General features: G+C 43.2%; 1 protein-coding gene across 4 annotated transcripts; it reads left to right on the forward strand.

The window, feature by feature from the left end:
• Positions 1–452: 452 nt before the first annotated feature.
• On the forward strand, positions 453–8,659 carry CDCA4 (cell division cycle associated 4). 4 transcript variants are annotated; one of them, XM_080397330.1, is made up of 4 exons: positions 479–584; positions 1,591–1,639; positions 4,303–4,383; positions 6,725–8,659. In XM_080397330.1, exons 3-4 carry the CDS (start codon positions 4,345–4,347, stop codon positions 7,478–7,480), a joined length of 795 nt encoding a protein of 264 aa, XP_080253456.1. In that variant the 5' UTR covers positions 479–584; positions 1,591–1,639; positions 4,303–4,344; the 3' UTR covers positions 7,481–8,659. The 4 variants fall into 4 exon arrangements, with proteins under 4 accessions (XP_080253454.1, XP_080253456.1, XP_080253457.1 ...); XM_080397328.1 differs by lacking the exon at positions 1,591–1,639 and having other exon boundaries at positions 453–584; XM_080397331.1 differs by lacking the exons at positions 479–584; positions 1,591–1,639 and adding an exon at positions 591–756.
• Positions 8,660–11,035: the final 2,376 nt, after the last annotated feature.

Consider the following 11,035-nt stretch of genomic DNA (forward strand, 5'->3'; position numbering starts at 1 on the left):
CGGCCTCGCGGGGGGTGGCCGGCCGCTCCCCCGTCCTTGCGGCTCCCTGGGCGCCCCGCGGGCTACAGCGGGGGGCTGCAGCGGGGCCAGGTCGGAACCTGTTCCCGCCGGAGCCCGTGGCCGGGAGCCCAGACACGCCGCAGGGCCTTGGCTGCCGTTTGAAATCGGGGCGGCTCCGCCTCGCCTCCCGCCAGCCTCTCGCGGCCGAGGGGAAGGGCCGGGGCGCCATGGCAACGCCACAGCCTCCCGTGGGCGGTACCTGGAGGCGGGAGAAGCCGCGCGCCATGGCAACGGCGCCACCAATCGCAGTGGCGAGCGGCGCCCGCGTGGTTTGGCGGCAGCCAATAGTAGCCGCCGCCCGCTCGTAGGCGTGGCTGCCGGGGAAGGCCCAGCCCTTAGCGGGAAGACGTGGGCGGGGGTAGGAATCGAGCTCCTTTGTGGGCCTTGACAATAAGATGGCGGGCGGGGGGGCGGGGTTAACCGTAGGGACCGGCCCCGCCCCCTCCCTCAAGCGCGGAGCGGTCGGTGAGGCGGGAGAGGGGGCTCCTGAGCTGGCAGGCGGCGGCGACAGCAGCGGCGAGGCGGTGAGTAGGGCAGGCCGGCTCGGTCGGGCGCGGCGCGGGGACCCCAGGGCCGCCCGCCACCCCCGGGACTCGGTGTGGGAACGGCGCGGGCGGGGAGCCGGTGCCGGCGGAGCCCGCGGAGGAGGGAGCCGATTCAAAATGGCGGCGGGCCGTTTGCCGGGAGCGCGGGACGGTGAGTAACCGCCGCTCGGGGCCGTTGGCGGCCGCGCGGGCGCCCCTGGAGCGGCCAGCCGGGCCGGGGCGGGTGGTCCAGAGGAGCCGCTTCCCCGCCGGCGTCGGGCGCCCCGCTCCGCCGCTGGGTGCCCTCGCCAGCCGCGCACCTTCCGCGCCCGCGCCGCCACCCGCCGGGCACCCTCCCGGCAGCGCCACACGCCGTGCCGCCCTGCCCTCCCACTGCCGGCGTGCCGCGGGTGGGGACCTCCCCCCGCTCGCCCGGCGCACGCATCGCGGCTCGGCCCGCCTCGGCCCCCGCCGCGCTCCCTCCCCGGCCTCCGTGCGCTGGGGCTCGCTCCCCGCCCCGGCCGCCCCCGCCGGTCACGCCTCTCCCCGCCGGCCCTGGCGAGCCGGCCCCGGCGAGCCGCTCCCAGCTTCTGCCGTCTGCGCTTCCAGGAGCTTTCCGCTCCTCACAGCGCCTGCCCTGGGCGTGCAGCTGTTCCCGCTTCCCCGACTGCCTTTCCTCGGGAGCTGGTGCCCTTTCCCCCTGTCCTGGGGAGGTGGCTGCCAGCCCCCTACGCCCGGAGCGTGGACCAGACCCCGGTGCTTTATAGGTGCCTTTGTCCCGGTCCGAACAGGGCTGTTCCTGGCCCTGCCAGTCTTCTGCTGTGTCTTCTGCCCAACTCACAACTCAGCATCACCACAGGCACACATAGGCGTGCCTAAGAGGAGTGCCTGGCTTTCCATCTTATATAGCTCTGCTTTCTTCCAAAAGACAGTTTTGGAGAGGGGAGGATTAGAGTGGTAGATACAATACTTTCTTACATTCCATGCTAACCGTCATTATGCTTAGGGCTGTACAAAAAGCACTCTGCTTAAGTGAACCTGCAGCACTGGCCTAGGTAGGTCTTGTCTGCTTTCTCCTCAAGATGAACAGTGTTAAAATTTCCTCTCTCTTGAAGTGACTTTTCCCCTTACGTACTTAAGTTTATCTGTGGCAGCACATTACTACAGGGATCTGAATTGAATGTGAATCCTGGAACGTTTTAAGTTGATGCTTTGGTAAGAATTAGATCAGTTTTCAAGCACGGTATTTGTAAGGCAGACCGGGAATTTGTCCATCCCCAAAGCAAAACTTTTAATGAATTATATAATACCATGCTCCCTGTGTGACTATAAAAAAAAACCCACACCAGAAAAAGAACCCACACCAAACCCCACAAAACTCCTTTTTTCCTACTCTATTACGCTGCAGATAGCTGTTGTCTCCTTGACAGCTTTTTTTGCACAGCTATTTCAAACAGCACTTAAGTTTAACACATGAAATTTGGGCTCTTGACGTGCAGATAGTAGTGGAAGAAGGGAGATACTATAGCTAGTCTAGATACTGCCTCCTGGACAGAGACAGATGCTGCTTGAAATTATCGGGGTGGGGGGTGGGGGGGGTGGGGTGTGTGTGAACACTTTGACTCTAAAGCAGCAGCAATCTTGCTTTCGTGTACCAAGGAGTTTTACACAAGGTCCAGGGCCTTTTTTAGTATGTTAATATGTAAATCAGTAGAGAAACATATCTTGATTAATTAGGGGTTTAATTTCGCGTTCTCTTGAGATGAATGCTTGTTGGAGATAGTGCAGAGAAGTCTGAGGGAGGTAATTTATTTGCAAGGTTTTAACTGAATCTGATAATGGCTATGAAATTAATAATTTTTTTTACTGAGAACTTTGGTTCTGAGGCACACTCATATGCCAGTTAATAGAATCTGATGAAATAATTGATGTGATGGGTGTATTCTTTAAGTTTATACTAATAGAGGTCCTCATGGTTGGTTTATTGCTCTAGGGAAGAACCTGGAATCACATGTAGCAGGTCTTCCGCATTATTATGTTGCACGGGAGAACTGTTTACTTCTTTAGTATTAGATTACAGACTGGACTGGTCCCCCAACATCCCTTATGCCTTTTAGTTTGTGGATATGATGATGGCTTTTCTACCAAGGATACATGCATTCCCGTAACGGTCCCCTCCTGTTTTAGTCTGATGGTTTGGGAGACAAATGGGCAATGCCTCTTCCTCTGAAATTGTTAGATATACAAAATAGCACCAGAAAATATTTTAATTTATTTTTCTGCCGATTGCATCATCTTTACCTGTAGTAGTTGTGGGCTTTTGGTTGGTTGGGTTTTTTTTAAACAAAGTTTATGCCCTTGTCACCTACTCTAAACTAAAGTAGGAATTCAAATTGTTGCCATATACAGGCTCGCAAAGAGATGGCTCTTCATTTATAAAATGTTTTGAGAGTATACCTGGGGAGCAAAAACTTTTTTTTGGTGTCTTTTTGAGGGATATTATGATGTCTTACTGGAATTGTAGTTAGGTGCCTTATGACCCTGTCTTGAATGCTGATGTAAGCGTAGTCTGGAAAAGAGAATGAGACTATGAGTTGATTGAAATACAGTTTCCATGACATAACAGCATTTTAGTCTGAATATTTTGGGATCAAGTCAAAAGAGTTTGGCTTGAGAGTGTTAAGGTGGGGTTTTTTGTTGTGAAGTATGCAGCTTCTTGAGATAAACATGTTTTCTCCCCCACCCTGGTCCCCAACTCCTTTGTCAGCCATCTCCCCACCCCCCCAATTCTGAGAGCAAACACTTAAAAAATAGTTTATTACTAGCCACAATAGAAGACAAAAATAGATGACCATATGTATCCTCTTTACTTGTGTCTTTTCTAGGTATGTACTTCAGTTGCAGACACTGAACTGTCTTGTATTATACAGACATGTCTAGAAAAGTATCTGAATTTTTGTCATATTTTATCATATAAATTTATGTAGCTTGTTGAAATGGAACATTCTTTTTGGTTTCAGTAATTAAAGGAATTGTTACATGTGTTTGGTGGTTGTATTTGGTATGTCAGATCTTACTTCACCTTAAAAGTGTTTTAAAAACTTCGCCTATATAGTTAAAACAATTTCATTACTGTCATTACTTTCATTATTGTCATCTTGCGAAGTAATTCTTAGTCATAAAGTTTCTGTGCTGGTAAAGGAAAATTCTCCCTGGTTTTGCTGTGTTTCAGTTTTATATTTGTGTGTGCTTGCTGTTTTTCTCTAGATGCTACAGAGATAATGCGGTTTTGTACCACAAAGGTGAAAACTGTACGGTTTTGTGATAAAAGTAATGAAGACTTGCTTTCAGTGTGCTTTTGTGCATGTTTAAGTTTTTCAGAGATGATTGTTAAAGATTTGGTTTGCTCTTCAAATGGCAAAGGCATAAGGATAAGGGAGAGGCTGGTCCAAAGGTCAGGCTAATAGCCTAAGACTTGGACTTAAACTGGCAGTTTCCTTTTCCTGCCACTGATTTTGGGTGTATTGTTGGCCAGATCACCTTCGTGCTCTAGCTTTAAATTGGGTTTAATAGTACTGTTCAAGTTTGTAGGAGCACTGTGAGGGTAGAGATACTGAAGCAATTGAAAAGGGAGGTGTGTAAGGTTTCTGAAATGGGGAACTGTTTTGTTCTGCATCTCCTGTACTTGCCTGACATCTTGCTTCCCGGTGCTTGGTAGGTGGTGCTCCAACTTTTACTGTATGGACTCTTGCTCAGTAGCATGGGAGAAGAGGAAGGACTACGTCAAACACAGTTACTGGTATGTAATTTTTTGCTTCTTAAATGAACTGTCATCTACTATTTTTTCAAGTCTCAAGAACAGGGTGACAAAGAACTGTTTTTGTGATGTAAGATACTAACTGGAAGTAAGTGTCACAGAAAAAAATCCAGTGAATGCTATGAAAGGTTTACCTTTAAGTATCCATAAACATTTTTTCCTCTGCTTCACCACACCCAACAGTGTGTCATGTATTGAGTTTTTCAGGTTTTCTGCTGTGTTCTGTTCTTCTGTTGGTGTGCCTTAGAAGGCATTTAAATGCCAGATAGCAGGTGTATGAAAACAAGATTAACATTCAATTGAATTTTTAGTTATTCTTCACAGGAATATAATAAGTTGAAATAAAAGAAGCTTTAAACTCTGCAGTGTGTTTAATGTTTGATGACATAATCATACATGGTTTGTTAGTAGTCCCAAAAGATGTCTCTAGAGGTCAGGTTTCAGGTGGTGGTGGTGTTAGAAATTATTGTACATACAGCTTGGTAGGAAAAATTAAATGGGATAGCCTCTGATATAGGAAGTTTGCAGAAATATCTCAAAATCTGGAAAAGGCACTATAAAGCAAAAACTTGGGCGGTGTTTAATGGGAATAATGTGGATATGTTAGGCTACAGGAGAAAATGTAATAAAAAGACTTTCTAAGCATTTAATATATTGGTAATCCATGGATAGCTTTTATGAAGTCTATGAAAAATGACCATAAGAAAAAGTTCATATATTCTATATTGTAGGCTTTGCATATTAGGATTTCTCTGTATAATGATTTCTATAAAGAGTTTTGTACATTCAGTGGAAATAAATCTTTTAAGAGTCAGCAAATCCAAAAAAAAAAAATAAAGGTTACTTCATGGATATATACAGCAACTTATGAACTGTTGTACTGTCGGACCAAATGTTTATTTAGCCACTGTGCTATCCCCAGGTTTTCAGAGTAGATAAGTATGTAATGTATTTTGAAAGGAACAGTGTTGCACTTCAGTGGATTTTTAGTGACTGAAAAAGCTCGCGGAGAGCTCCCTGAACATAGGTGGAACATACATACCATAGCAACCAGAAAAGCAAGGCAGAGGTTAGGGCTTACCAAGGGCAAGGGAAAAGTCTATAGAAAGACACTGCAATAGTATTTTGGTTTTATCAGCTTTTAGTTGAAAGCCTTTGTTTGGGTCGCTACATTTAAAAAAAAAAAAAATCCCCAAATACTGGGCAAACAGGAATATTAAGCACAGAAGACTTAGAAGGAACATGTCAAAAGTGCATAAATTTAAAGATCAGGTATTAGCTTTCATTTGCAGCCTAATTTTTGTAAGACTGAAAGAAGTGACATCTACTGCATTAAAAAAAATGCTACTTTGTATTTCAAGAGATAGCTGCAATATTTGCATGGGGGACTGTTCTCAAAATTAGTGCAGTTCAGAAGGTCTGGAGGCTAGTGCTTGAAAGCCGTACCTTGGAAAATTCAGCAAGTGTTTTTTAGATGTAAAACATGAGAAGCCTGCATGCACCCCACTTGTTTTTAGCGGGTGAACCTAAACTTAGGCATACAGGAATTTTACTTTCTTGGAGTCAACTGGGAAAGAAGTACAGAAGCGCATACGGAGGATGACTATACCTATCCTTATTGGACTTGCTCAATTCATATTGGAATTACACAGTTCATTTACTCATCTGAGTAAGGGAACCAGAAGGACTGCTTTAGGCACCTCAGTTGAACGTCCCAAGTTTTAAGGAACAAATATAGATTTTATTCTCTCTGTAGCCAAAATAAGCTAATATTTTCAAGTGTGCTGCCAATGGTATTTTTTTCATGTTGCTCTGGTAGGCATGTTGATGTACCGGAGAGGGTCAAGTTTTGAAAAGATGGTGTGCCAGGTTGTATTTTTATTTCCAAAATTAGAGGTTAAGCATGCCAGTAGAAACTCTGGAGGAGCGAGGAGAAACTGCCTCTCCAATAGGTGAAATACGGCTGTTGAGATGTTTGCTTCTGTGCGAAGCAGTGGCTCCTGACTTCCATCAAGCGTGCAGCTTAATGGGAGCCAGGAGCTGGGAGCCCCTGCCTCTCTCCGATGCCATGACTTGTGGACCTGCTCACCCCTGGTTCCCGAGTGCCGTCTTTGGGACCCAGTCCATATGTTCCTGACCCCTGTTGTACCACACTGGCCATTCTATAACCTGGTATGACAATTCTGATGTTTCTATCTTAAAAGAATTTGCTGTTTAAATTTAAGATTAAAGTTTTTCTGTTTTTTTTTTTTTTGTCTTTTTTTTTCCCACTCCCTCTTGAGCTGTTTACCTTGTACAAGAATTTTTTATTTTTTTTTAACAGGACACAATGTTTGTGCGAGGATTAAAGAGAAAATGTTTTGATGGTGAAGAAGATATTGAAGGAACTCTGGCTGGTATTAAGGCTATTCCTTCTTATAACCTTCAGCGGCAGTCACTTTTAGATATGTCCTTGGTTAAACTTCAGCTGTGTCATATGCTGGTTGAACCTAACCTTTGTCGTTCAGTACTTATAGCCAACACGGTGCGGCAGATCCAGGAGGAAATGACTCAAGATGGGACTTGGCAGATGATACATACACAGAGTACAGGGCAGGCATCCCTGGATCGTCTTGTTTCAACAGATATCCTCTGTCGTTCATCTAGGGAACAAGCTGAGGGAAAGCATGTTTCAGGCTATAGTGCTTTCAACAAAGACTTTGAGGGTGACCAGGCACAAGATAGTTCAGAAACCATGTCCACAGCTTCTTCAGTGCAAGCTCCAAGAAACCTGCAGAGTAATGTGTGGGAAATGGAGAATCCACAAGAAAATAAAGGAAACTTTCAAAAGTCATTAGATCAAATATTTGAGACACTGGAGAATAAAAGTCCTAATTCTGTTGAAGATCTGTTTTCAGAAGTTGACAATTCTTACTATGATCTTGATACTATGTTAACAGGCATGATGAGCAACACAAAAATGGGACACTGTGATGGGCTTGAAACATTTTCTTCTCCAACAGCTACAGCTTCTAACTCTAATTTTAAATCTGATCTTAATGAGCTTGATCATATTGTGGAGATCCTTGTTGAATCCTGAAGCTCGTTCTGTAGGAGATAAAGATCTGTTAATGGGAAGAAAAGACTGGAGAAAGCTATTTCCACAGTTTGTTCTCTCAAATCTGCACGTGTATTTTACAAATATCTATATATTATATAGATACATATATTAAAAAGCACTTCATATTGCAAAATAGTGTTAACTCTTAAAGTTAACCTGCAACTTGTAGTGTAATAATCTGATTTGTTGCCCATTGAACTGTAAGTACATACGGTAAATGTTTTTAAGTTTGGGGTCCAAGGCTCTTGAAATTGGTTCCTTTTACCAATTTGTTTTAGCCTTTGATGGAGGATATGCTCAGTGAGAGGGATTCTCTCATCTTTTTCTTATACTTCTCCCAGTAAAAATGGTAATAAACATAGAGAGAAGTTGGGTAACTGGTTTCCTATTTTCCTCTGGTTTCCACTCTGCTCCACCACAAAACTCCTACCCTGTCTGCTGCTTCTGTTCTAAGTCGCTACATGGCTCTTAAAGAGCAGTATGCAATAGTTTCTTTTATCCTAGCTAGCTTGTTCTGGGGTTTGCTACAATTTTTACTTCAAAAATAGTTTTAAAGTGTTTATTGGTGTTTAGATTTTTCCAGGTATTTTCCTAAAATATATTTTTTACTACAGATGTTATGTCAGCTGCTGACTTAGTAACTTTTGATCGTATCTGCAGTTGATGTATTTTTTGAAAGATTTTCAAAAAGGGATGGGTTTTTTTAACGTGAGCTACCCAATGTAGTTCAGTAAAGTGTATGTAAATGTAATATACATTTTTATACTTTACATTAAAATGTAAGAGCTGTTTTCATGATTCTGTTTTAGAGAGTAGTACTTTACTAAATTGAGAATTGTACGGTTATGCTTTTCATACCCTGTATACTTGAGTATCATTAGAGGAAGAGCTTTGATCCAGCTAGATACAATTACATTTAATTCATTTCAGACCATACTTTTTGTTAACTACAAACCTTAATTACATAGGTTTTTATTTATGTGTATTTATATGTAAATGTCATCAAGTGAATTGTTTATCACTGAAGTCTACCATCAAATATTTGTTTATATGGGATAACGATCTTGCACTAATTACTACAAAAAGTGTTATTAGCGGCCTTTAAATCTCAACTGGTATGTCATGATGTCTTGTCATAATTAATATGCTCTGCTCTTACCAAGCGTTTCCTCTTGGCCTTTTTTTAATAACAGAAGATAATACCACATGGGATGGTGTTCCTGTCTTCAAGTACTCACGCTCATTTTAGAGTGTGTATAATTAGACTTATTCCTGTGAGACTTTTTCAGAGGAAAAGGATAGATCGAGTAGAGCGTATGATTTTGTTATAAAATGACAAAAATTTACCTTCACAAGCTGGTATTGGGGAAGAGCCCCAAACTAGCAGGGAGGTAGAGAAGGGCAGAAAGGATTGATTGGTTTCTGGAATGTGTTAGCATTGGTTGTGCCAGGGGAAGATAACCACCAGTAACTGTTGTTTTTTGTAGACTTGAGCCAAATGAGTCACTGAATGTGAAGAGTACCATTCTGTGCCCGACAGACTCAGCCTTCCCACAAGTGACCTTACCTGCTACACACTACCCTTTTCAGATTCTCAAACACCTAAAAAGGGGAGGGTGGGGGTGGTGGGGTGTTATGGATGTTCTAGTGTCACCTGCATAAAAAGAGACCAACTGAGCTCATGGTTTCAACAAGTGCTTTAGAAGCATCTGGTTTGGGCAAAACTGGTATAATTTTGCTAATTTTTTCAAACTTGGTAGTTGAATGCATACTAGCTCAGTCGCTTGAAACCATGCAGTTAGTATGAGTCTAGTGAATTTGAAATGTTTCTTGTATCAAACTTGGCATGAGATGATCTGTAGTTACTGTAGTAATTAAACATTGCTTCCTCAATTGAAGTTTGATTAGTAACTTCATATTAAAGGATGAAATACCATACAGATACTTGCAATTTTAGTCCATATGATGTAGCTGGATGAAAGAAACAAGCCAATACTACATGTCTTAATCAATAGAGATACCACTTGTAACTGAAAAGTGTAGCAGTAGTACGTACTGCTTCAGGAGGGTACAAATATTGATGTGAATTGTCATATCACAGAGAAATAACAGGCTGTTTTATTTGGCAGTGTTTGTTGTCATATCAGAGATTCCTTCCAAATTATAAATCTGCAGGAAATTTTCCTTGATGCTTTTCTGTGTGTGAATAGGTCCCCTGAATTGGACACCAGATGCCTTAGGGTAAAGCAGAAAGCCAGGCAGTTTCAAAGTTTTCTAAAGGGAATGTCAGCATTGAGTTGAATAACTAAGTATTTTCTTGTCCCTCTGGGAAGGTCCCCCAAAACTGCTCTGAGCTGTGGTTTAAAACCTAGGGGTTTGAACAACTGTGGGTGTTCCCCTTTGCGCCCCCATCCCCATTGTCATTAAATGAGCAATTGCATGTTAAGGTATTTAAAAAGATGCTCTCCTCCCCCTGCTTAGTGTGCATCAGTCTCCGTGTTACAGGTAGGAATTAGTATAATTTTTCATAATTCTTAAACTGTATATGTCAAATGCACGTGTGTATATATATATAAAAAACTGAATATCTTGCTGTACAAAGCATGATGCTGGGTGCCTTCCTTTACTGGGAAAGCTATGCCTGGTTAGAGCAATTTGTAAAGACTACTTGACTTAACGGGACAGGTATTAGGTAAGTATGCATTTATGTAGTTAAGCATTTAAACAAATATATATCCTGTTCTATTATGTTCTTAAAACTTATGCCAAATCTTATGTGCTTTTACATGCCTGATACCTTGGCTCAAGTCTTCAGCTGAGATAAGAATTTGTGTTGCTGAAACTTGCACAGTCACCATACAGAACTGATGTGTGCCCAGACCTGGTCTGATTTTGCAAGGACCAGTCGGAGTAAAATCAGCTTGTCTCTCTGCTGCTTTATTGGCGTGCCTCCGTCTGCTGCAGCTGTTCCTGCTGCGTGCCTTCACCTCTCCTGGGGGGGGGGGCAGGAGGCAGGGGGAGCTTTGGTTTCTAACTTGCATTGTCATTTCTTGGCTAGTCCAAGGAGGTCTTAGCTAAATATGCATCACTTAAAGGTTAATGCACTGTATTTCCCCTCTGAGTATTCCTCTAATATACTTGGAGGCATCAGAAATGACGGAGTGTCTGTGAGATGGTGAATTTTAAAATTACCTGGTTTATGAACTGTTCCTACAAATGGCATGGGATGATACTTCCTGGTGGTGATTTTCTTAATTTCTGCATATAAATGGGAAATAATTTAACCTCTGTTAAATTAGGGGAGGCTTCTACCAGATTTTGCTGCTACTTCTACCAGCCTTTTTTCTTTTATGTGCTCCTAGGGAAAAGAGTCGTGAAACTTGCATGGCAGTCAGCGCCGTGTCTGAAACAAGGTTGTTCGGTCTGAATGACATAACTCAGCTGTAGACTTGCACAAAAGAAAGTACTTTCAAGCAAATAGCTAACACCAAATCTGCTTCCTTCTCAGGTAACCTTGAATATCTGTCCCCTTCT

The sequence above is a fragment of the Falco punctatus genome (genome assembly GCF_963210335.1).
Source record: "Falco punctatus genome assembly, chromosome: 7".
Classification (NCBI taxonomy): Eukaryota; Metazoa; Chordata; class Aves; order Falconiformes; family Falconidae; genus Falco; species Falco punctatus.